At 42.7% G+C, this 27,396-nt stretch overlaps 1 protein-coding gene across 1 annotated transcript in view; it reads left to right on the top strand.

Annotated features, from left to right (window-relative positions):
• Positions 1-27,396, top strand: part of THSD4 (thrombospondin type 1 domain containing 4) — a 319,132-nt gene that overhangs the window by 11,869 nt on the left and 279,867 nt on the right. The window contains exons 2-3 of the mRNA XM_033168041.1: positions 4,265-4,361; positions 9,374-9,443. Coding sequence (XP_033023932.1) covers positions 4,333-4,361; positions 9,374-9,443 — 99 coding nt within the window. The 5' untranslated portion in view covers positions 4,265-4,332. The remainder of the gene's footprint in view (positions 1-4,264; positions 4,362-9,373; positions 9,444-27,396) is intronic.

The raw sequence follows: 27,396 nt of genomic DNA, 5'->3' as shown, positions 1-27,396 counted from the left end.
AAATTTGATATTATGCTGTTGTTTGATTATAATACCACGAACTTGTTCCTGTGATGTTTGATTTGCCATGTATTCCTGCTTTCCTTGTAGTAAACAGCTTTGGGCAGGATTTGTATTGTGGAAGAGGGGCATACAAATACAATTCTGAATGAAATTTAGGAAGGAAGGAAGGAAGGAAGGAAGGGAGGGAGGGAGGAACATCTGGAGGTTCCTAGGGAACTCTTCAGCCCTTCCCACAAGAGCTGAGATGATCTTCCTCTCTATCTGTGTTCAGTTGGCATTTGAGATGATTCTTTTAAAACAAAGCTATGGTTTTCTTGCTGCTGCTTAATTTATTTAATAAATTAATCTAATCCCCTCTTTTTGTATAGACGTAGACATATTATAGACATAATAGATATACGCATACTATAGAATATTTTGTTATATATGTCTATTTATATACTTTATTAGTTGCTTTGATAGATTCCTCTGGAGCAGAGACGAGGAAGGTATATATATTTTTACGCTGTATTACTACATCCACATCCCACTTTTCCTTCACTTTCCACATCCATATTTCATTTTTTTATACTTGCAACAATCCTGTGAAGTAGGTTAGGCCTAGTGGGGATTTGAACCCAGATCTGCCAGACTTAAGTCCAGTACTCTAACTATTGCACTATGATTTGTTCCTATATTGCACAATACATATCCACATTCACAAAATTTTGAGTGTTTACTGTAATGCACATACACAGACTTGTTGAAAGGGTTGGTACTTATTTTCTGTTCCCTGAAAAGCTGTTTGCTTGGCCTGGTTGGCCATTGAATTTAAACAAAAGGAACAGGGTTATAAATCAAAGGGAAATAGTCCTTTGAAAGGAAAGAAAAAGCAAGCAAGCCCTGAAGTTTCTTTGCTACTTCCACTAGAATTGTTAGTAGCTGCTGGCAAGGCACACACACTAAGCAGAAAGATAAATACCAAGGGAAATTTGGCTTGGCATGGCAGACATTTAAGTCAACAAGACAAAATAGATTACATAGCACAGAGCTATCCTGCACCTGACTGAGTAGAAGCACAATTACTGCAGGTGAACAGCTCATAGCTGAACTTTTTTGATCCATGTTTGCATCTAGAGAGATTAAAAGAGAGGCTGGGGAGTTGAGGGGTGGCAGTTTAAAGATAGCATCCAGTGATACAGGAAGAGTTTTCATGTGTGACTGTTGCCTCTTGGGAGTTCGAAAAAGTGAAATTTGTCCGCTTTCAATAAACAAAGGGTAAAGTCATATAATCCCACAGGAGCTGCCTCGAGGAAATCAAAATGACCAATTAGGGAGTCGGTGTTTTCCTTCTCTTACCTTTTGCATTATAGTTCACAGGACCTTGTTTAAGGCTGTAGCCCCATGGAGCTCAATGAAGCAGATGCCTGAGGAGGCATCCATGGGCAGGACTGTGCTGTTGTGGGTAATTAAAGGTGGTGTGTTGTCTCTATTGCTGACCCTCAAAGTTTTTGGAAATTCCAATCTTACTGGGTTGGATGCAAAAATGTCCTTCTGTAGGTCAGAGTCTTCCATCAATGTTGCGCTTCTGTGGGTGCAAGGATTCCTTTCCTAAGCAGGAGGGCATATTTTGGATTCAGCCCATTGTATTCCCCCCTCTAAGATTTGCTGCTATCATGGTGGCAAATCCATCCAACCAAAGAACATAAATGGACAGATGGCCTCCTCCCTTATCTACTGTTCTTCCACACACAGATCAGTTTCAGAGATACTGCTTTGCATTCCCTTGCCATTTGGAGTTCAAGAGGCAGGACCTTCTTGGTTGTGGCACCTGGGCTATGGGATACCTTACCTGGGGCTGCACATCTGGCTTCTTCATTATTTAGCTTTTCTTCTTCTTCTTCTTGAAATGAAAGTATAAATAGTAATTCTTCCTCTTCCTCCTCCTTGTCTGGTAAAACTACTACTAATAAAACAGTTTCCATCACACGGAGGCTCTCTATGTGCTGTGTGAATAAGTTTTTTATTTTTTTCTGTCCCAAATCTTCCAACATTCAGCTTCATGGGATGCCCACTAGTTCAAGAGTTATGAACTTTGTCTACTTTCTCCAGACCATGAATAATTTTATAGTCTTCTATCCTGTCGTCTCTTACTAGCCTTTTCTCTAAATGAAACAACCACGTTGTTTACACATTAAGGAGGGATCCTGGTTTGGTGCAGAGTTGCCTTCAGAGCTCAGGTTTGTATGACGTATTGGGGCATGCACAAACTTTTGAATTAGCCTTAGCTATTGATTTATAGAAAGGTTTAGTGTTCAGTGGAAAGAAAAACCATTGACTGGTGATTTGTGCAAATCATGTACAAAACCAGATATTTAACGTGTAGTATATTCCAATAGAAACACACTAGAAAAGTGTAGGGCTTTTTTTACCTCTTTGTTTTTTTTTACTATCTGTTTTGTTTAAGGATGTGGATGTCCCTGTAAAGATCATTGCGCAATGACTCCCATTCTGCATCTTCAAGTGCACTTAAAGCATTGTGTAATTTATGCATGCTTACTGGGAAGAGAATTCCATTTGAACTTGCTGGTGCTGACTCTAAATTAAATGGAATATGCTTCAACTTATTCAGAGTTCAGATTTACCGGTACAATTTCCTTGGCATGGATCTTGGACTTCCCTGAACTGGCACAGGCTTGGCTGCCCACTTGAGTTAAGAGAGGCTTCAAAAGCTGCTTTGTTGTTTTTTTTTTGGGGGGGGGGGGCAAAATTACAAGCCATGATTGTCTTGGGCAGATAATTAAAACCAATGTTATCTGGCTGATAATGTCAAAGTTTGTACAATAAACTGGTTGTAAGCTTTGTACTGAGCTGTGCACATGGCGGGTTTGTGAGATAAACCCAGGCTTCCTTTGGCCACCTTGCGGTTATCTGATTGGTTGACAGAAATGGATAACATCTTATCTACAAGGAATGATGCTGTAATGTTTCACTTCATGGCCCTACGCTCTGTTCAAACACTGTGCTAGTTGTGAGCAGCGAAAGGCACCCAAAACCAGCTCTGTAGAAGAAGCAGAGCCTGTCTAAACCTTATTCCAGTGTTTTTCAACCTTTTTTGAGCAAAGGCACACTTGTTTCATGAAAAAAATCACGAGGCACACCACCATTAGAAAATGTTAAAAAAATTAACTCTGTGCCTATATTGACTATATATAAAGTAATTCTCTTGAATTTTTCAATTTTTCCCACGGCACACCAGGCAACATCTTGCGGCACACTAGTGTGCCGCGGAACAGTGGTTGAAAAACACTGCCTTATTCAACAGAGACAGCAACAACAGTAGAAAAAGGTTTACATAGACTTTTCCAGTGACGGAGGAGAATTTCGTTTGGTCTGCATTTTTAAGTGACCTGGTCTAATTTGCACCTCCATCAGATTTTGCACTTCTTTCAAGTTTTAATAAAACATAATGATAACAAGACAGGTAAACATAAAGTATAAAAGATTAACTAAACATTCAAGTACATATTCAAATATATGGCTGGGATAACCCAGTCAGATGAACAGGGTCTAAGTAGTAATGAATAATAATGATGATGATGATTGTATGGATTTCTTTTTTATGCAGTTTAATGTGGGAACAGGACAGAACAGATTTATGAATGAATGCAAAATTGATGTCGACTGGGGAAACGCTGAACTGTCCCTCTTTGAACCCTTTCAACATAGGGTTGAACATTAGGAAAAGTGATTGATTGATTGATTGAATGAATTTATTTCCAGTTCTTCCACCCCAAGGAGTCTGCGGCAACAAACAGATGCCCTATTTGAAACCAAAACCAACATTTTAAAACAGATTAAAACATTCTAAAAACCATTACAATTAATAGCACCAAAAATCACTTACATTTTTTAAAAAATACAAGGAAGCATTCTAAAAGCAATTCAACACAGTCATAAAAACATTATTCCATCCAATAATCTTAGGGTTGCCTGGAACGGTCTTTCACCACCAAATGCCTGGGTAAACAGGACTTTTCGCCAATGCTTTCTGACAGTTAATAATGAGGGAGACATTTCACCATCAGGGAACCACCACTGAAAAGGCCCTGTCACAGGTCTTCACCAACCGGGCAGCTCCTGGTGGTGGCACCACCACCAAGACCATGCTTTGCTGATGGTAGGAGCAGCCCACAAATTGGAGCACTTACCTAGAGGGGTAGTGGGCTTTCTGTCATGAAATCCTGAAAAGTAATCTATCTTGTTTTTGTTGTTTCCCTAGGATCTTGCTGTAATCCACCCTGAATTTTTTTTATCACACTGGACACATCACATTAAGAGTCCTTAACCATGGTAGACAATTTTAAAGGCTCTTTAAGGTAAGTATTGGTACCCCCCTCCCCCCTTCAGGTGCCTTACATTGAACACTGTACCTTGGGGAATCTCACATGGAGGTTGCCCAGTATGGAATTCGGCACAATTTGTTTGCTGTGTTTCCTGCATTGCAGGGGTTGGACTTGGGGCTGGCCAGGTTAGCCCCTGCTGGCGGCCCAGGCCCAGGGTGGGTGGGTGCAAAAGTGGCACCTCTACACTCTGGCTTGGGGTGGCTAGGAGTCCGCCTGCCTGTCTGTGCACTCTCTGCTCTGGGTGGCTGGGCGAGGTGTGCAGGCTCCTCTGGAAGGAGAAATCCAGCCACTGGAATGGGCCATTGCAGCAGCCCTCTGGGACCCCCTCTCCAGTCAGCCGGTGGCACTATTAGAAGTGTGAGAGGAACTCAGGGGGAAGAAAGACAGAGAGAGCAGGAGAAAGTTGCAGGAGGAGGGAAAAGGGAGGGAGGGAGGAGGAGGGAGGGAGGCAGATGGAATGGCAGAGGAGGAGGAGGAGGAGGGGAGGCAGAGCAGAGCAAACCTGCCCCCAATGGCTGTGGAGGAAGTTGCTGGTGGAGTGCAAAAGAAGGGTTTTTTGAGTTTCTGGTAAATGGTTTGTCCCGGCTTTGGAGGCTGCCATACAGCTCCTGGCCAAGGGCACCTGGGAGCCTGGGTTCCAGGATTCAGGTACTGGCTCATCATCCATTACAAGCCCCATCACCGGGTAAAACATGTCTATGGGGATGGCGGGGTGAAGTGCATGACTGGTGGTGGCTGGAGCTCCAATGGCAGCAGGGCCTGAGGCAGGCTCCCAGTGGTGGCCCCTTCTGGCTGGTGGAGCCCAGGCACATGCCCAGCCAGGCCAGAGCCTCACCTGGGAGACGCAAATCTCCCCCCTCTGCTTCCAGTATTCCCCTGAGAGGCAGGCATGAGGCGAGTTCAAGGGCTGCTTTCCATCTTAGCCCAGCCTTAGGCCAGGGAGCCATATGCCAGGGGTGGGTGGCAAAAGGGGCAGAGCAACAGATAGGACCCTTACTTTTGGACCGTCAGCAAAAGTTGGTGGTTTACACGCATCCACCCATCTACCCCTCCCCCCACCCCGCATCCTCCATCCAGGCAAGCAAGAGGCTGGGGACACAGAGAATGCCAGTGATTGGGTGTGCCTACAAGGAAGGGGGTGGCCTGAGCATAGCAGAAAGCTAGGCAGAGAGACCTGGAGGGCAGCATTTGCCCCTGGGCCTGAGGGTTCCTACCCCCTCCCCCTGCTATAGGGTGGAACGTTAGCATGGAGTGTGGAGGACTAAGCCTTTCAGGTATGTATGTATGTATGTATTTATATTTATATATATATATATATTAAAAAACACACATTTATATACCACTATTTCACAAAAACCTCAAAGCACCAACTCACCAGTGATGCTTCTGCAGGTGATCTCAGGGACTGAGCTGGGGAGAAAGGGTTGAGGAGGTCCCTGAGGGACCCCTGGACCCAAGTTGATCGGGGCTTTGCGAATGGATCCAAGGATATTGAACCTGGCAGTTTCCCTCCAGGATGCGGGTTACTTGTCAGATTAGTAATACAATGGCCAATTGGTAGCCCTGTTCACAAGATGCCCTTGGAGTGCAGTCCCATGTTTACTCAGAAGTCAGTGCTACTGTGTTCAGTGGGGGCTCACACCCTGGCAGGTATTTTTTTAGGATTGCATCTTCTGTGTACAGTATATGTTTTTGTACTTTCCAGATATGTTAACTGAATGCAGCTGGCCCCTTTGACTAAAAGTGAAACTACTGTCTCCTTTGGAATGTCTTTTCCTGCTTTCTGCCCTGTATCAGCCAACATTTACAAGCGACACACCCAGAGCATTTTTGGTGTGATTTGTGGAAGCATCTTTCTCCTTGGCTGTGAGACACATCCATGTTCCCATTCCAAAGGGCTGCAAGGATGGAATCACCCCCCCCCCCCCAGCACAAGTTTTATTTAGCTCTGTTTTATGGCATTCTTGCATTTTAAGACTGCCAGTATGTAGCAAACCTTCTGGATTCGGAAGACTTTGTGTTGTTGCTGGTGTGTGTGTGTTGTTGTTTTTTAAAAAAGAAAGAAGCCTCCTTCCTTTTTAAAATAGAGCATGGCAAAGCATTTAAGAGGCAGTTAACGCAGCCAAAGCAAACTGTCTTTTGATGGAACATGAAATATACCAATATATTTTTAAAAATCACAACACACTGAATCAAAATGAAGATCCCTGCCAAATTTCCTATGTGCATGACGCTGAAAGTTGATAACAGCTTTGCAACTTGAGTCTACCAGACTGTACACCCAGGGCTTGCTAGAAAGTAGCTCCATTGTCCAATTGGGTTTCCATGCACATCCACCGACAGGCCCTGATTATAATGTTCTCTTTGGAAAAATGATTGGGATAAGCTTGGCACAGAATAATCACCCCAATCCTGAGGACTTTTAGCTCTGGAGAAAGAACTTTTAATCCGTTAAGTAATTTGCTTTGAAGATTAAGGGCTCTGCTCACTCCCAAATGGTTGCCCCCCTCGTGTGGGATTTTTTGCAGAATGTATTCATGGAAATGCACATCTCCACATGCAGATTAGGAGCTGCTGAGCCCTTTTCTCTCTTTGAACTGCAAGCTGTAGAACCATTTTCCTCCTACCAGTGTTGAACTTTCTACTGATTGAATGGTGTGAGTGAGAGAGAGAGAAGGCAAGAGGGCACAGAGAAGTTAAAAGCAACTGCTCATTGGTGCAGGGGGTGGAGTTGCTTAAACCCCGAATTTGCAGAACACCACCTTCAATTCATAGAATCATAGCATTGGAAAGGGACCATAGGGGTCCTCTAGTCCAACCCCCTGCAATGCAGGAATCTTTTGCCCAATGTGGGGCTCAAACCCACAACCCTGAGATTAAGAGTCTCCTGCTCTACCAACTGTGCTGTCCTTCTATGCACTGGAACACTTCACAGAGGGCAAAAGGGACACATGCAGTTGGTTCAACAACTATGGCCATTCTGGGACCAGGACAGCCTGGCCACAGTAGTAGTTCATGCATTGGTCACTTCAAGACTGGATTGTTGCAATGAGCTCCGTGGGTGGCTTTGATGCAGAAGCTGCAGTTAGTGCAGAATGCTGCAGCACGATTGCTGACAGGAGTGAAGCCTTGACAGGATATAGTTCTGCTGCTCAGAACTCTGCACTGATTTGCTGCCTGACCAAGTTCAAGATGTTACTATTAGTATGTAAAGCCTTTAACAGCTTGGGACCAGTTTACCAGTGAGATTGTCTGACTCCATGTATGCCCAATTGACCGCTTCAATCTGCAGAACTGACACTGTTCCATGTGCCAAAGAGGACCCAAATCAGTCTCTTAGTGCGGCAGTGCCTACACTTTGGAACTCCCTGCCTATTGAACTTAGCCAGGCACATTCACTATGCTTTTCTCGGTGCTTGCTAAAACCATTTTTGTTTAGACAAGTCTATTCAGATGCTTAGACAGTTGAGGTGTGTTTTTATCCATTTTCCGTTTGTTGTTAACTTTAAACTTTTGAATGGTTTAAATTATGGTTGTTCTTTTATAGATAATTCTGTTTTATCTTGTAAATTGCTTGATTTTTTTTTTTTTTTTACAATCAAGCAATGTAGGAGTGTTAGTTAGTAAATAATAAATGAATGAATGAATGAATGCTATAACATCCCTACATGTTCGTGCCAAGTCCCACTCCCATCAGGGGTGAACCTGTAGCCCAAGTAGGATGTTGGCTCCCCACAAATGATTTAAGGCATGTCTAACTGTGCCCTGCTTATGGGCCATTGCTCAGGGTTAAAATGCCCAGCAGGGAGTGTGTGTGAGCCAAACATGTGACACGGAAACGGAGGCATTGTGGAGTCCACTGTGCGTATTTACCTATCTATATCTAACAAAACTAAGATTAATCTCTTCCAGGAAAATGTCTCAAATTTCCCCTTCAGCTACTCTCTGTGGGTTGTATCCAACCACCTGCTAGCACAAGCAGGGAAGCCCCGGCTGTTCCAAGTGGCATCATAGTGCTGTAAATGCAAGGTGTGAATGTGCCCTGGAGCTATGGCAATGCCTCTTGCCCACTTGGAGGATGGAGTATGCATGTGCAGAAACCTCTGGCTTTTGAGCATCTATACAACGCTAAGACCCACTGCTGCCTCTGCCTCGCCCACCAGCAGCATGCGGAAGGGGGCCACCAAGCAGTGTGGACCATGGGCTGCAGAAACTCCCCCCCCCCCCAGTTCGCAGTGCAGCTCAGTCGGACTTCTCAGCAGAGGGAGGGCTGCAATGCGGAACAAACAGGATCTGTTGTCGCTCTGCCAGCAGGAGAAGCCTTTGGGAACGGAGTGGCTTTCATTAAGCAAAATGCGTAAATAGCGCTGTGCTGTTTTGATCACCTGCATTTTAATAGATTTGGGTTTTTTATATTTTATTTTATTTCAATTTGAGTTTAATTACTTTTTGATGGTTGTCTTTCATGATTTTATTTTTTTTAGCTTTTAGGATTTTAACCATGCCTGTTTTAATTTGTGTAAGCCGCCTTGAGTCCCAGTCTGGGAAAAAGGTGGATATAAACAAGTGCAATAACAATGGAATGAAGGGCAGCATCTGGAAGAGGGAGGGAAAAGCAAAATCATATAGTTTGTGTTAGTTTGTGTCCCCCCCCACTAAATAAATATTTCTTTCTTTATATATGCTCTCTTAGACATTCACACCCCTTTGAGATGGTTCCAGAAGGATCTGACTTGTGGCGGTATAATTTACCTGGGAGGAATTGGGGGGGGGGCGTTAATTTCTGAATAGGAAAGTGTCATAGCTCAACCTTTCACAGGAGTTGTTTCCTCTCTGACCTGGAATCCCAGTTATGTGGTCTGTGCCTGCTTAGGGGTGCCGTATGCCGGGGGGGGGGGGGCTGAGTGGAAGCAAAAGAAACAATAACCGTTGCTTGTGGTTTTCCTTGACTCTTGGGACTCAGCAGAAACTATTTTGTCCTGCAGGCTTCTGAGCTCCATTGTGGTCCTTGGATTTCAGCTTGTCATTCCACAGCCCTCCATTGAACACAGAAAGGTAAGTGACCCATACAACACTTTAGGACAATCTATTACACTTTATCTCCTGATAATTGTGAGACTGTTGCTGCAAAAGAGCTGCCCCGTGTCATGTTAGGTTCCTTCATATATTGTTACATACCACCCCAATGTCCAAGTGGGGAGAGATTTCAGGGGTTCCAGGCACACTTACCCTTTGGGGTTTGGTTTCCTTAGGATGAAGGTCAGGGGAGTCTGGGGTGTCTTTAGGATATGTGGTTTTATTTACACATATATACGATGTGAACATAAGATGGAGGGGTTTACAGCATTAGCACCCCAACAGATATTTCTTCTCCATTACTCACAGCTTTGGGTCCAGTACAGAGTAAGCAGGTCTCTGCATCTCCAGTTTCCAGCCTGCTTCCCTTCAGCTCTCTCGCGTAGATTCTGGCTATTGTTCTTCTACCTAGGAGGCAGGTGAGGGGTGGTGGTGGAGGAAAGGTCCACCCGTTAGCCTAAAGGACAGCCTCCCTTAGTTGCAGCTCTTGCAGGCTGGTTTATTCTTTTGGGATGTGGATGAAGACACTTAAGTGACCTGCTAAGGTCCTTGTCTTACAAATAAACTTGCCTGACTTCTAATCCTCCTTGAGTAAAGGACCCAAAGAATGGGAAGGGACTTGAAGCATCATCCAGACTGACCCCCACAACCCACAACAGTATTTGTAGAGCTTTTTCTTATAGGGCTGCTAATTTAGCAGAGCAAAAAAACAAAAAAGTTCCTAATCATGGATTTCCAGGCACCAAAGGCAGACCCAAAAGTGTGCTTTCTGAGCATGGCAGTAGGTGGCCCAGTAAGATTTGCATTTTGCAGGTGGGGAACTGGGGCAGAGGAGGAGCCTTTGACCTACCACAAGTCTATGGCAGAAGTGAGGTTAGCACCCAGCTGTCCCAGAACTCTGTCTTCACGCTGGCTTTCAAATGAAGTGGCGCTCACTGCTGAACTTGCAAAGCTGTCCCAGACAGAAATTCCATTTCAGTTTGATCTCTGGGCTCAACCCTGCAATAACACACTGATCTGGTTGTTAATCCCCCTAGATGAATGTATGTTTTTCATCCTCAAGAATTCACCTATTGTGGGTAAGTGAGTGGCATTTTTGTCCCGAAGGCACGGTGAGGTCCACAATCTCTGCTGAAGGAGGGACCCCCCCTCCCTACAGCTTAGTAATAACCATATGCTGACTTCTGAGAAATGTAGTATCCCACCCCCCTGCACATAAACACACCTTTGGATTGACATTTCCATTGTTCCTAAAGAATGTGGTTGTCATGCTAAGGTGCTCAGGTTCTCTGCACAGGTTAAACAGGGTTACTAGCTTTTAATAGCTTATATTTTCAAAACGTGTATGGTCCTGACTTGCTTCCTTTTGTGTTGAGCTGGTTAGTCAGGGCCCCTCAGAGCATGTTGCTCTTGAAATGATTGCATTGTCTGGACTGAGATGGGCAGGCCTCTCTGGTCAGTACTGGGTCTGTTATTTATCCTGCCCTTCCACAATGTCAGCACTGGTGAGAACAGCATAATTAAGACATTTAAGAAAAAAAGGGGGAAAGTGCCCAGACTAAGAGCAACAACCCCCCCCCCCCAGTTCATTCTAAGCTCCAGAGTGGTGTGATAAAACTGTAAATGGTTTCTTTGGGTATGTTGGAGTAGTAAATGAAATAAATTGGTGACTCCTTCTGAATTCTGAATTAGGGGACCCTTTTTCAGGTGCTCATGAGCGCTGCTGCCAACCATCTTGAAGTAGCGCATTTTGCTGGGGAAAAGGGAGATTCTGAGAGTCTGGAGCGCCTCTCTGGGGACTCATGTTATAGAAGCAGGTTCTAAGCGTTCAGGCAGGGGCACAGGCTTGCTAAACTTTGTGGGACCCCAATCAGCTGCTGGGCAAGAAAGCTGTGGCTTCTTCTCCCCAAGGGCAAGGCAGACCCCTTTTTGCATGGAGTGCAAGTTCCTTCTGAGTGACTGCTCAGAGCTGTTGCCTTCTGGCAGAGGAATCTGACCGTTTCGGTTTGTCTCTGTTTCTCATTCTGCCAGTTCTCGGCATTTCAGAATCAAGCAAGAAAATTAATCAGCAGTTTATTGCATATTTCTCTTAAAACATGTGTTTTTGTGTGTGATTTGGGATGATGCACCGAGTTTTGCAAGCAATTTCCCACAATATAGAGCATTTCATGTTTTCTTTTCACAAATAATAATAATAATAATAATAATAATAATAATAATAATAATAATTTTATTTATACCCCGCCCTTCCCAGCCAGAAAACCGGGCTCAGGGCGGCTAACATCAATTAAAATCACAGCAAGAAAACATAAAAACGATCAATTTAAAATAACAGATTAAAATACAAATTTAAAAATTCAATTAAAACTGCAGGTCTCAATCTCAAAATATCCCACCAATAAAAGATGAAGCGTAAATATTAAACAGAAACCAACCCAAAGGCCAGGTGGAACAGCTCCGTCTTGCATTTTTAGGTGCACTTTCCCCTATTGCATGCATTTTTGCACACTTCTGGTTGGAGAACTGCATCACAAGTGAAAGGTGAATTTCAAAATATAGCTGTGTTTCATAAAGTGTGAATTAGGCAGGTTAGCATTAAACTCCGAATTGAACTGGCTGGATATATAGAGATAGCCCAAATAGTAGCTTTTTATATATTCCGTTGGGAGCCACCCAGAGTGGCTGGGGTACAGATAAATTGTTGTTGTTGTTGTTGTTGTTGTTGTTGTTGTTGTTGTTGTTGTTGTTGTTGTTGTTGTTGTTGTTTACTGTGGTGTTGACCATAGTAGGGGTGAGGGGGCAATGTCTCTGGGCACCAAAATGTCTTGTGATGTTGTCAACTGGATTTCTGAGTCTTGGATGTGCTTGCTGGAGAGGACAGCTGCTGAGTGTTGATGGTAGTTTGAAGTGTTCTGTTTTTCAAAAGGTGCTAGCACAAGGCAGGTTTGATGGTCTGCACATGGCATTAAAAATAGAAGGTATGCACCAACATGCTTGTAGAAACAACAAAACAAAGATAAAGAAGAGCTGATGTATTAACATGATTAGCATATGTAACTTTTCTCCCCAAAATGGTAGCGCATACTGTTTTAAAATGTGGGATGCCCTCCTTTTTATCTTGATGTGTAGAGCCCTGGAACCTGTGTCTTGTTCTTCTGCTTAATGCTTAAGTGCATCTTATCTTGCATCATGATATCACATAATTGAAAGTTTCCCCACCCAAATTCTGTGCCACTCGTGGACATAGCCAGGATTTATGTTGGGGGGGGGGAGGCAAGACACCCACCTGTCAACACCCTCTGTCTGCCTCTGTCGTAACAGATTTGGAATGAAATGTCTCAATAACAGTTGTTTGAAATTACTTTCTTTTCACCCCAAGTGGTCAGAACAATGTGTCAAAATTTATTTACTTGATGGGGGGCCAGTTGCCCTCCTGCCCCCCATGGCTAAGTCTATGGTGGCACTCACAGCAGCTGAAAAAGAGAGAACCCTAAATAGCTTTTAAAATGATGCACTTTCCCCTAATATACCCATGATGTATACATTCTTTCTTTAAAGTACATATTTCTGCATTCTTTTCAATGCATTTTCTTCTAAAACATGCTGTTTTGTATGCATTTCCCCAGAAAATCTGCACTTTTCAATGCATTTCATAAAATACATATTTCTGTATGTGTCCCCCCCAGCCCTGAAAAAATACAGTTTCCATCCCATCCTCCCAACTGAAGCAAATTTGGTCAGCTCACTTAAAAATGTGCCCTAATGAATTTTGCCTGCATCCCTAAGAAGCAGAAGGAATCAGCTTTTGTTCAGCATGTGCTCTTCCAACCTGTGCTAGACCAAGGTTAGGCTCCCTCCGCTTATGTTGCTCGGTGTTGGCATTCCTCCCCAGTAATTTTATCCACCGGCTACAGGGAGAGCTTTGTACATAAATCAATCCACAGAATGAATATCTTCTGCCTCGACAGTGGGATTCCTTGCAATCACAGCACAGAAACAATTTTAAACTGACAAACTGATCTGTGCAAACATTTTTTAAAGGTGTATTTTAAAGCTGAACGATGACCAACCTTGACCCACGGAGTCTTCGACACTGCTTTGGCAGACTGAATTTGAGTTAAACCAGCCTCACTTTCTCACACCGCCCCCCCCCCCCCGCCAAGCACATGTGCTTTCCCTTAAGCCTAAAGCAAGCCATGTATGTAAGTTCTTAAGGATCAGAGAGTTCAGTTTTTGGTGAAGGAAATGCTAGGATCCCTCTGCGTGCACCTTATACATCTGGTTTTAGTCTGGAAGGTAAGCACAGGAAATATAATCAGGCTTCGAGGCTTGGATCGTTGAGGGAATTTTCCATTAAGATATTTGTAAATAGTTCGATATTTCTTTATGGCAAAGTTCATTGGAAAATGAAGTGACAACAAGAAAATCTGCAGCATATTGGATAGGATCAACTGACTTGCCAGTTCTGTTTCCCCAGACACCTATAATGCAGCCATGAGCCTTCTTTACGGAGGATTTATTTGTGGGTGTGTTTTAATTTTATTTACATTTAAAAACCATTTCTATCCTGTCTTTTCCGTTTTATGAATACCCAAAGCAGCATTAGTAAATATTGGAATTAATTAGTAGGGATAGAATCTCTGCATTATGCGTAATTACTATGAACAACCAAAAGAGATCAGCAGGTAAAATGAACCCTGAAGACCAGAAGAGTTCAGGGCCAGGTTCTGAGTCCTCCCTCCTAGAAAGCCACTCTTACGAAATGAAACGGAAGTCTGGTTAGGAACTCTGATATTCTGCGTCTCTTGGCAGCACCTTTTAAATAATTCTACTTATTCTATTTAAAAAGCATTATAAAACTGCTTAATATCTAGACATGCCGAAGTGGCACGCAGGAATACAACATAAAAAAGATAAAAGGGCATAATTAAAAACAGAAATTCAGTAACAGAAGAGCACAGCATTATGGGTCAGGGGGAAGCAACTGATAGAAAAAAGGGTATTCCTGAGTGCAGGCGCGATGGCAGAAAAGAAACTCATAGCTGTTGTTTTTCTTACCATAAAACTCGAATCCACAATTGTGCAAGTAACCAGAAATGAATGGATCGCAGAATAATAGAGGTGTAGGGCTGAAAAGGACCCCAAGGTCCCCAAGCCCAAACCTCTCGAAATGCAGGAATGACAGCTGAGTGAGCAGCTGCACCACTGCCATCATTTACATAAATGGAAAAGAAAAAAGACCCAGAAAGCCAATCAATCAAAGTTCACTAGCATCACAAGCAACCAAAGGCCTTCCTGAACAGGAAAGTCTTCCCACTACTGCGCAGTTTAGAGCAGGAGTGAGGAACATTTTGTTGCTGGCAGGTCACATCCTTATCTCCCCATCCCTGGAGGGCCACAGTTGATATCACCTGGCGTCATGGGCCCAACCCTCGGGACTTTGAAGCACAGTGTGGAGCATGAAAGCCCTTTTGCAAAGAGCCCCACGCTGTCAGTGTGGCTCATGGGCAGACGAGTCCCAACTACTGATCAAGATCAAGGCCTGAACGTCTGGAGAGCCTGGGGAAGGAGCCGAAACCTGAAGGATGGCAACTAGCAGTAATGCATTTGAATAAAATCTCTGCAAAATGCAAGATTGGGAAGAGTCGTCCATTACGGGGAAATGGGGCTCTGCCCCACTAACCTCAATCTGCCGTCACCCAGCTGTCACCTGCCTGTCTTCTTCTTCATCACCATCATTTAATACCCACTCTTTACCCTAAGGTTCCAGGGTGGGTTACAGCCATTGTTTAGAACAATTTACAATCACAAATACTAAGGTGGGTCCTAAAATATATACCTCAAGTATTGAAAGCTAGGATAAAGAGGGGCGTTTTCAGCATCACCCAAAAGCTGTATAGTGAAGGTGTCAGATACACCTCTGTGCATGCGGAGTTTCACAATTGGAGGCCACCCCAGATAATGCCCTCTCCCAGGCTGCTGCCCCCTAAGGCTCTGAGGGCAGAGGAACTACCAAGAGGGCCCCCTTTGCTGACCTCAGCCTCTGAGAGCATCTGTAGGGAAGGGTAGGTGAAGCCTGCGTCATGTTGGACTTCAAACACAAATGTGAGCGCCTTAATTCGACCCTGAAACAAACCGGCAACCAGTGTAACTGTTTTAAACTAGGGGTTATGTGGGATCTAAGCAGAACCCCTGCCATAATCCAGCTGTTGCATTTTGGACCACTTAAAATTTCTGAGTCTCCTTAAACCAGTCCAGGGGCTGAACTACCTGCCAGCTCCCCCCTCCTACGTCTCAACACTGCCCTTGTCAAACTCAGCAGCGAGAAGCACCTGGGCAAAACTAGCATTAATTGGCTCCCCCTGTCTACAGTGGTACCTCGGGTTAACTACGCTTCAGGTTAAGAACAGACCTCCGGAACGAATTAAGTACTTAACCCGAGGTACCACTGTATTGGGGAATGATTTATAATGAGGTTTTTTTTTATGTTTCAAGTGGTGATTCCCAAGAAACCTGTTAGGTATAATTGGACCAGAGCTTCCGAAAGAACTGTTTAATCTGTTTATGTGCTACAACAGCAGCAACAAGAATACACACAAAAATGGAAATGGAAAGAAGAAGTCCCAATGAAAGAAGATTGACTTATGAAGATGGTGGAATATGCTAGACTAACTGTGAGAATGAGAGAACAAAATTAGATATAAAATTGGCGAACGGAAATATTTTGTGGAAAGTTTTTCAAAAGGCCTGAGGAGATAAAAAGTTCTTCGCCTGGGGCTGGAGAGGCATCAGAGTAGGCACCAGGTGAGCCTCTGTGGGGATGCCATTCCAGAAATTAAAGGTAAAGGGAGATAGAAGAAATCAACGTCTCAGCACGCATAGTGAAGGCCTTCAGATTTGGTCCAAGAGGCTCCAGAGGAAAGAAAAGCAGTAAAACAGTCAGTGACTGTTTGATTGTGCTACACGATCGACACGACAGAGATTACTTTCTGGACTTGCATTATAGAAACAACCTGGTGGTTGAGCAGAATAAAGTAATTTTTTATAAGGATATCCCCAGATTTTTCCTTGACAAAAGAGTTCCCTACAACGATTTGGCAACTGAGCTTAGAAAAAGGAAAATCCCCTTCAGTTGGGAATTTCCAGAAGGCCTGGCATTTACGTTTGAAGGAAAAAAGATAAGAATAAGGTCCCTGGCGGAGAAGCAGAAGTTTTTGGACAAGCACCTGGAACAATTTAAAGGCACACCACTCGACCCAGCACAATTCTACAGGTTTCCAGAGGTATTTCCACCACCGCCGGGACCACCACCAAGCCTACCCAGTCCAGGCAAGGACCCAGAGGAAGACAAGATAGGAGAAGCAACTGGAGGAGAAGACTAGAGAAAGGAAAATGGCGCTCAAGTTAATGACATGGAATGTCCGGGGATTGAATCAGAGACCAAAGAGACGCAGAGTGTTTTATAGCATAGAAAAGAAGAATTTGGATATAATATGCTTACAGGAAACCCACATAGCCCGACGTCACAGAAGATTACTACAGAACAAAAAATTAGGCCAAGAGTTTATATCATCGGATAAGGCCAAGAAGAGAGGAGTAGTGATATACGCAAAGGAGAAATATAGCCCAAGACAGCTTTTTAAAGATGAAGAAGGGAGATACATCGCAATTGAAATTAACATACAAGGCGAAAAATTCTTGATTCTGGGACTTTATGCACCAAATGATGGAAAGTCAATTTTTTATAAGAAAATACATGATCTGCTGTTGGACTATTTGGATTACAAATTAGTTTGCCTTGGAGACTTTAATGGTGCAGTTTCCACACTAATGGACAGATCTCAAAGAACTAAATTAACGAATGATGGGAAACTCCCAAAGACTTTTTTCGAAATGGTGGATAATTTGAATTTGGTGGATTCTTGGAGATTAAAAAATCCCACAGATACAGAGGCAACATACTTCAGCGAACCTCAGCAGTCATGGTCGAGGATAGATTATATTTGGATTTCGAATGAATTGGCTCCAAAAATACAAAAGGCAGAAATTGGCCCTAAAACTCTTTCAGACCATAACCCTGTACAGCTAAATTTAAAAATGATTTCCAAGGACTCTTTTAGATGGAGAATGGATGACGCTTTGATGAGAGACACCAAGCTAGTGGAAAGAGCGGCGAAAAAGATGAAAGAATATTTTCAGATAAATTGGAGCTCCGAAGTGGAGAAAAGTATTGCTTGGGATGCAAGTAAAGCGGTAATGAGAGGATTTCTCATTAGTGAAAAAGCAAAAAAGAAGAGACAACAAAATGCAGAGATGGAGAGATTGTTGAAATCAATCAAAGAAAAGGAAAAAGAATTAAGAGGACATCCCAGATGTGTCAAAATCCAAAAAGAAATTAAATACTTGCAATCCCAATATGCTAACATAATGAATCAGGACATCGAATGGAAAGTGAAAATGATGAAGCAAAGAACATTTGAATCGGCCAATAAATGTGGAAAATTACTAGCTTGGCAATTGAAGAAAAGACAAAAGGCAAATGTCATCAATACCTTGGTAGTAAACGGAAAAAACGTGGAGAAACCTGAGGAAATCAGATGGTGTTTTCAAAGATTTTACAAGCAACTGTACAAGGAGGAGAAGATAGATGAAGCAGAAATTGACCGATTTCTGGAAAAGAATGGATTGCAAAAGGTCCCAGAGGAAAAACTAGTTACTCTCAACCACCCAATAACGACACAGGAGATAGAAGATGCGATAAATAACATGCAATTGGGGAAGGCTCCAGGACCGGATGGTTTAACAGCAAAATATTATAAGACATTGAAAGACTGGCTATCGCAGCCACTAAGAGAAGTATGCAACAAGATACTAGAAGGAGATAGGGCACCAGAGACGTGGAAGGAAGCCTTTATCACACTGATTCCAAAACCAGATACTGATAAGACTCAAATGAAAAACTATCGCCCAATATCCCTTTTGAATGTGGATTATAAAATTTTTGCAAATATATTGGCTACAAGATTGAAAAGAGTGTTGAAAGATTATATACATAGAGACCAAGCAGGTTTCTTGCCAGGAAGACAAATTAGTAATAATACGAGAATTATTGTGGACATTTTAGAAAAACTGGAGAGAAACATAAATACAGATGCGGCACTATTGTTTGTTGATGCAGAGAAAGCATTTGATAAAGTCTCTTGGACATTTATGAAAAAGAATTTGGAAAGGATGGGAGTTGGTCAAAAATTTTTGAATGGCATTAATGCCATCTATACAGAGCAAAGAGCTAAAGTAATAGTAAACAGTGTGATATCGGAGGAGTTTGAAGTTGAAAAGGGAACAAGACAAGGGTGCCCTATCTCCCCTTTACTTTTCATTACGGTCCTGGAAGTCCTCCTAAATATGATACGAAAGGACAAACAGATAAAAGGAATTCGTGTGGGAGAGAAGGAATACAAACTACGCGCCTTCGCAGACGATTTGATGTTATCCCTGCAAGAACCGGAAAGCAGTGTCCCCAGAGTTTTGGGAATAATCGAACAATTTGGACTTGTAGCTGGTTTCAAGTTAAACAAGCAGAAAACCAAAGTTCTAGGAAAAAATATGAGTGCAGAACAAATTCAAAGAATACAGGAAGGCACTGGCCTCAATTTTGTCAAAACAGTAAAATATCTAGGTATCAACCTCACAACCAAGAATTTGAACCTGTATAAGGACAACTACGAAAAACTGTGGATGGAAATAAAGAAAGACATGGAAATATGGATAAGATTGAAACTGTCGTTAATGGGAAGAATCGCCGTGATAAAAATGAATGTCCTACCAAGGATGCTGTTTTTATTCCAAGCCATACCAATTTTGGACAAACTGGATTGCTTTAAGAAATGGCAAAAGGACTTATCAAAGTTCATATGGCAGGGCAAAAAGCCAAGAATTAAGTTTAAGATCTTAACAGACTCTAAAGAGAGAGGAGGCTTTGCCCTGCCGGACTTAAGACTCTATTTCGAAGCAGCGGCCTTTTGCTGGTTAAAGGACTGGTTTAAACTAGAGAATGTTGATGTATTGGACTTGGAAGGGTATGATAATATGTTCGGCTGGCATGCATACCTTTGGTATGACAAGGCTAAGATCCACAGAACTTTTAAGTCTCATATAGTTAGAAAATCCTTATACCAGGTTTGGTCTAGATATAAAGACTTGTTAGAGAGAAAGACCCCTAGATGGATCTCTCCAGTGGAGGCCAAGGCCTACAAGAGACCGAACATGTCTGCAAATTGGTTAAGATATATGGACATATTGCAGCAGGAAGGGGACTCTTTTAAGCTAAAAAGCTACGATCAAGTGAAAAGTCAGGTCCCCGACTGGCTGCATTATCATCAGGTATATGAAACATTCAAAATGGACAAAAAAGTTGGTTTTCAAGTAGAAAAATCAAAACTGGAAACAGAACTGATAGAATCGAACTTTAAAAACCTTTCCAAAATGTATAATCTTTTGCTAGAGTGGCATACGAAAGATGAATTGGTTAAATCGTCAATGATAAATTGGGCGAAAGATATAGGACACAATATTATGATGGATGACTGGGAGGGATTGTGGCAAAAAGGTATTAAATTTACTGCTTGTCATAGTTTAAGAGAAAACATAATGAAAATGGTTTATAGATGGTATTTGACACCAGTTAAGATAGCCAGGATGAATACCAAAATGTCAGATGTATGTTGGAAATGTAAACATGCGAAAGGTACCTTTTTTCATATGTGGTGGTTGTGCCCAGCGGTAAATGCTTTCTGGGATAAGATTTATAACGAACTCAAGAAGGTAATGAAGGTTACCTTTTGTAAGAAACCAGAGGCATTTCTCCTGAGCATAACCAATGAAGAGATACCCAGTCAGGATAGAGTGTTTTTTATGTATGCCACAACAGCAGCTAGAATCTTATTGGCAAGAACATGGAAAGGCGAAGAGATACCAACGGTGGAAGAATGGCAGATGAAGATGATGGAATATATGGAACTCGCAGAGCTGACCGCCAGAATCCGGGACCAGAGGGAGGAGAAGGTGTCAAGGGATTGGAAGAAATTTAAGGATTATTTAGTCAAAACAGTAAAATTGAATATCTGAGCAGAATTAAATAGAATAGCGGCTTTAGTAGATATATGTTAGATAAAATTGTTGGTAAGATATTTTTGTGTGAAAAATTTAACTGTTAGGAATTGTGTTAAGATTTGGTGTTAAAGTTAAGATATGATTAAGCAAAGTAAAGTGTATTAAAAATTGAGTTAATGTGAATAGAACAAGATACAAAGCTACCTTGAAGATATATATGATTTTGAAGACAGTGGAGGGAATGGGGGAAGTCCCTCAAAGTAGAGAAGATAGTAACAAGAAAAGTAAGAGGATAAATGTTAGTTTAAAGGTTTGTATATGTTTCTTTTTATTGTGACTGTTTGATTATGTTTTTGTGTTGTGTTTATGTATTGTATTTTGTATTTTTATATTGTGAATGTTGTTGTTTATGTTATGTTTTCCCTTTGTCTTAATAGAAAATAATAAAATCTTATAAAAAAAAAAAAATAAAGGTAAAGGGACCCTTGACCATTAGGTCCTGTCGCAGATGACTCTCGCCACCGCGCCCGGAGCCTCTGTCCCACCGGAGGAGCCACCCTCCAGCTGCTGCCTGCCCGGAGGTAAAAGTGGAGGTGGGGGTGGGGGCGCCGGAGGGATCCTTGCACCACGGCGCCAGATAAGCTTAAGACGGCCCTGGCAGGGGCCTCTCTCAGCCCTATCTGGTAATGGTGGGTTTTGAACCTGAGACCACCTGCATGCAAAGCAGGTGCTCTACCACTGAGCTGAGGGCCGACCTTTTCCATTTTATAAACCGTTTGTTGACTATAGACTGTGTGAAAATGAGTGCTTGTGGAAATCTGGTATTATATATCCTCAAGTATTCTCTAGATCACAATCCAAATGATGACGACACCCATCAGTAGAGTTAGTGGTGTCCAAACACTGAATGTGCGTCAAAACCTTTGGGTGAACATATTCATGTGCTAGTCCCTGTGCCTTGCTGAAGTCTTGCACTATGTTAGAAAATTAGAATTTCTGAACCCTTGTTATGTATTCCGTTTCTTGTAGCACCAGTTAGTTTTGGAATAATTGTGGCTTCTAATTCCAGTGATATTTCCTCCTCAGGGGTGTTCTTGCATAGTGAAGTTTCAACAACATACCAAGTCCCTAGACATAGCTCCCGTTTCTTCTATGTCTAGATGGAAGTGCTGTTACAATTTAAAACAGCATTTAAATAGCTTATGAACTGCTGTGCTTAGTGGAAATATTTGAATGGATTCAAGAGCCAAGGTGTGTGTTTGGAGAAATCAATGCATGTCTTGAGAAATTATTGGTCTATTATTCCCTGTTTAGCAAACATCTTAAGTCAATCTGCCACAGGCATAATTCTGAAATGTACAAAGGAAAGCCATGAGTGCTACTTCTGAGTGATAATCAACATAATCTTTTGTCATTAAGAGATTTTTCATCTAATAGTAACACACAGTTTTGGCAAATGAGGAGGCAAGGTTGAGTTAATGGTGGCCTATTCCAAAATCCAAAAAGGAATGCAAATTTCATAGGTCTGCTTAACATTTAACCTCCATTTCCTTACTCCACCCCAACAAGCGCACGCAAAACCTCAGATGTCTGGAAAATATAAGATCACTTAAGGGAAGCAGCTGTTAAGCAATGGCTACTATAGATCCAGATTACTTAGTACTTTATGGCCCCAATCCAAGTCTGGAGCTCTGTGTGTGTGAGAGAGACTATATCCTCTATATTCATCAGTTTATTTCAGTCAATATACCAGAAATAAAAACCATAAAGTACACAAGAATCTCAGAACAAAACATATTGTAAGATGCAATTTGTCTAGGTAAAGGACTCCTGACAGTTAAGTCCAGTTGCGAATGACTCTGGGGTTGTGCGCTCATGTCACTTTATTGGCTGAAGGAGCCGGCGTACAGCTTCCGGGTCATGTGACTAAGCCGCTTCTGGCGAACCAGAGCAGCACACGGAAACGCCGTTTACCTTCCCGCCGGAGAGGTACCTATTTATCTACTTGCACTTTGATGTGCTTTCGAACTGCTAGGTGGGCAGGAGCTGGGACTGAGTAACGGGAGCTCACCCCGTCACGGGGATTCGAACCGCCAACCTTCCGATTGGGAAGCCCAAGGCTCAGTGCCACCCGCATCCCTGAGAATTTGTCTAATCCTCCTTTAAAGCCACCCTAAGTGACCATTGCTGCCTGTTGGGGAAGCGAGTTCCATTGTTTAAGTAAGCGCCATGTGAATAAGTCCTTTCTTTTATCTATCCTGAATCTTCTAGTGTTATGAGAAAGGAGGAAAACTAGTCTGCTTAACATTCACTTTCTCCATGTCATGCATCATTTTATGGACTTATGGTGGACTCACCCCTTACTTGCCTTTTTTCTAAGCAGAAAAGCCCAAAGTGCTGCAACCTTTCCTCACTTGGGGCATCACTCCATCATCCCCTCAATTTTCCAGCACTCTCCATCCTGTAGCCTGGCTGCACAGAGAAGACGAGAAGCAGAATCTATTGTTATGGTTGGACAAGGGGTTATAATTGTTGCTGCAGGCAGGGCAGGCCTGGTAAGCAGACTCTAGCGTTAGGATAGGCTTTCTTTAGCATTGAGTTATGGTAATTTGCACTGCTCACTGATAACTTATGCACCCATCCTGAGCTCCTGCTGGCAAATCCTGCTGCGGCATTCCACCACGTCATGTCCTCAACTTCAAATGTTAGTATTTTCATCCATGCTCTTAAGAGTCTGCATGGGTCCCTCCCAGCCTGCACCCAATTCTTAAACTAGTAGTCCAAATTTAATTTTTGGACTTAAGCAAACTTCCTGAGCATTTAATTTTGTTTCATCTGTGCCTCTCCAATGAGGGAAGTAAAAATTGTTATTTCCCATTTGGGTTTGACAAAAAGCACAGAAACACTTAGATGACTACGCAGCTCCATCCAAAACACTCAGGCTGTGAAGCAACCATTGTTGCCTTTTAGTCACTGGGCAGGGCAGGATCGTCTACTTATAACACTACTGTTGAGAACCAAATAATCTAGATAGCTTATATGTCTCAAATCAGAGAGCAAGAATAAAGGAGGTGGATCAGGAAGTGAGCCACACCTTAACAACCAAGTTATTGCAGATTTCCAATCATTCACACACTCTTCAGTAAAATAGATTGGAGCGCATTTTTAATTTACCAAGTATGTGGTATTTTTCTAGGCTGAGGGAAGAGGGGGCTATTTTGGAACCCACAAGGGCACAATCTAAAGGTCTAACGGCCTATATTTCCATGCTTTAGTTTGGTACATATTTTGTTATTTAAAATCTCTGCTGGGGTTCTCTCACCAAAGAGAGAATGTGCCGAGACTTGGATATTGGCATCCATTCATTCTCATTTAATACTTATTTTGTTCCTTGCCAACCTACAAGATGTTCAGGGAGCCAGTGTGCTGCAGTGGTAAGAGTACTGAACTAGGATATGGAAGACCAGAGTTCAAATCCCCACTCTGCCATGAAGCTTACTGGGTAACCTTGGGCCAGTCACAGTTTCTCAGTGTAACCTACCTCGCAGGGTGGTTGTGTGGATTATATAAGGAGGCGGAGAACCACGTACGACATCTGGAGCTCCTTAGAGGAAAAGGTGACATATAAATAAATAAATAAATAAATAAATAAAATAAAATAAAATAAAATAAAATAAATACTTTGCTGTAACCGAAGTATTAAATTTAAAAGGGTGTGTGTGTTTGGTAATCGCAGCATCCTTTTCTAAGTGCTCACAGACCAGCTGTTGAATTATCTGTTCTAGGAGCTTTTCTGGAATCGATATTAAGCTCACCAGTCAATAGTTACATCTGGATCTTCTCCCCCCCCCCTTTTGAAGATGGCGATAACATTTGCCCGCCTCCGGCCTGCAGGGACCTCACTTGTTATCCAAAAATTATCAAAGATTATAGACTCTGAGAGTCTCTGATTACACCTGCAAGCTCCTTTTTTGCCCCTGGGTGCAGCCCATCAGGCCCTGGAGATTTGAATTCATTTAAAGTATCCTGGTGTTCCCTGACCACTTCTTTTCCTAGCTTAGGCTGCAAGGTTGGGCACCCAATACTACCGGTAGCTTGTTCTTCCCATTGCTTCAAATACAGCTCATTCTGACCTCCTCCCTGCAACTGATGGCTACTTGCATACACTCTTCCTTCATTTCTCCTTTCTTTCATTTCTTATACATGCCCTTCTTAAATTTCATCTCATTTGTAAGCTCCTTATGCAGCCACACTGATTTCTTCAGGTACCTCCCACTTTCCTTTCTTGTTGAAATTTTCTGCCTTTGATCCTTCAATATTTCACCATTAAGAAACTCCCATGCATCTCGGACTCCCTTTTCTTTGAATATTTCTAATATTCCCTTTACACTGCAGTACCTGTTGAGTTATGGAACTGCGTCTTTACAAGCAATTTACCAGCATGTTAAGCTAAATTCTGTTTGCACCAGTGGGCACAGTGTGGCACAACAGAAAGTTTCAATGGATAGCATTGCTGCTTCCCAAACATTTTGCACATATGTGTACTTCTGTTTCCCCATGAAAACAGTAGGAAAGGAAAGCATGCCAGTATACTGACTGAAATTTCATCATTGGACTCCTGTAGTTTTCCAGGTTGAGGGGTTGCAAATGGAATCAAACAACATGGAAATGAGCACCAAACATGTGCTAGATTCCATTAATTTTTCATAAGTTTTTTTTACATCATGTGAAAGCTAAAGTATAATGCAGAAATCAACAGTTAGGAAAACGCTGAGGAAATGAAATAAACTACTTGTGCTCCCATCCAGATGGTGCTTATATGGAGACTTTGCAGATTTATAGCAGGGCTGTGGAGCCAGTGTCCTTCCAGAGGTGGTTACAATTCTGTGCCCAGCAGGTCCAACCAGCTTGGCCAATGGCCAGGGAGCAGCCGGGTTGCAGTCAGCCACTGAAGGGCCTCTGCTGTTTTGGCATGCGTGGTAGAAATCAAGACTGTCACTTGAAATCTCTGCCAATTAGCACAGAGGTTTTACTCAACTTATCCATTTAAAGTGCACAAATCAATTAAAACATGCATGTGGGTAAACATAATAGTCCCAAAGTGAGAAACATAATTCATTTGTTCCTGGATGGTGCATGCAAGCCTCGCAATAGAAAAAGTGGGCACGTGCCATTATTAAGAGTATGGTTTGCAATTCGTGTGTGTGTGTGTTGGGGGATATATATATATATATATATATATATATATATAATCTGGAGAGCCACAGGTTCTCCATCCCTGGATGAATGTATATTCTTGCATTGAGCCTTTCTGCATTACAAATAACCCCCCCCCCTCCCCTGACCGACTCATGTTCTGCTTTAGATTTCAGTACCTATGATTTTGCTTGCAGCCATTTGCCAGCAGATCTTGAGCTTCGGGATTAACATGTGTGAAACTGTACCTTTTCTGACTTGCCTGGAGCTCTTCCAGCATATCCTTTTTATCTCAAACCTGCTCCTGAGGGCTTGAGGCTTTAGCAGCTGCTGGGGGCCTGCCCCCACCTCCCTTGCCTCTGCTGCAGGCCAGCACTTGTCACTTATCAGGTTCCCTCCCCCCCATAACTGAATAATTTTAAGTGAGGGTTTTTAGGCGCTGGCAATCTGATGAATGTCTTGTGGTTTTGCAAAAGGTGCTGTCGAGGGTATAAAATGTGGGCAGAGCAGACCCACAGACTGAAATTCAAGCTGGCTCTGATAAAAATGGACTTCTCGGCCTGTTGAGCAGGGTGAAGCGCATGTTTGTGACTGTAGGTGACCATGATTTGCACTTTCTGGAAAACAATTGGAGGCATTTTGTTTCAACAAGCTTCTCTGGCCTGATGGGGCAGACACAGAAGGGAGTGCTGCTTGTTCTCCTGAACAAAGCAAGGAGCAGCTGCCTTAAACTCTGATGGGGTGAGAACCACGAAACTGAAAAAGCCAGCATGACAATTTGCAGAGCAGGTAAAACTATCTGAAAAGCCTTCAAGCTCTCTTGTGGGACCCCCTCTCCTTGAAGTAGCAATGGATGAATCTGTCCGTTTTGGATTTTCTCAGTTTCTCATTTTTCCAGGCTTCAGTTCAGTTTTCTGCAGTAAGTTTGTGATTCCTGCCTCCCCAGGTCCTCATGGGAAATTGTCAGCATTTGGGGGCAATGTTTCTCCTAACAGGCACAATTTTTACAAGTACTTTTGCAAGTGCACGTGCAATGTTTTGCAGACTGTTCTTTAAAGAAAAAGGCTTTGTTGGAGAACTGCATTGCAAACTCTGGAACACTGTGGATTTCAAGGGACAGCTGTGTTTTCATAGAATCATAGAATTGTAGAGTTGGAGGGAACCCTGAGGGCCATCTAGTCCAACCCCCTGCAATGCAGGAATCTCAACTAAAGCATCCATGACAATGACTATCCAAACCTCCAAGGAAGGAGAATCTACCACCTTCCGAGGGAATCTGTTCCACTGTTGAACAGCTCTTACTGTCAGAAAGTTTTTCCCGATGTTTAGTTGGAATCTCATTTCTTGTAACTTGATTTCATTTCATAGGTTTGAGTCCTGTGCTCTGGAGCAGGAGAAAACAAGCTTGTTCCAACTTCCATGTGACAAGTCTTTTAGATATCTGAAGATGGCTATCGTATCTCCTATCTGTCTCCTGTTATCCAGGCTAAACCATCTCTAAACATACTAAACTCACTCAACCATTCCTCATAAGGCTTGGTTTCCAGACTCTTGGTTGCCCTCCTCTGCACATGTTCCAGCTTGTCAACATGCTTCTTAAATTGTGGTGCCCAGAACTGGACAC

This window comes from Lacerta agilis, chromosome 13, assembly GCF_009819535.1.
Source record: "Lacerta agilis isolate rLacAgi1 chromosome 13, rLacAgi1.pri, whole genome shotgun sequence".
Taxonomy (NCBI): domain Eukaryota; kingdom Metazoa; phylum Chordata; class Lepidosauria; order Squamata; family Lacertidae; genus Lacerta; species Lacerta agilis.
Note: the sequence above shows the minus strand (reverse complement) of the source record. Positions and strands in the feature narration are given on the sequence as shown.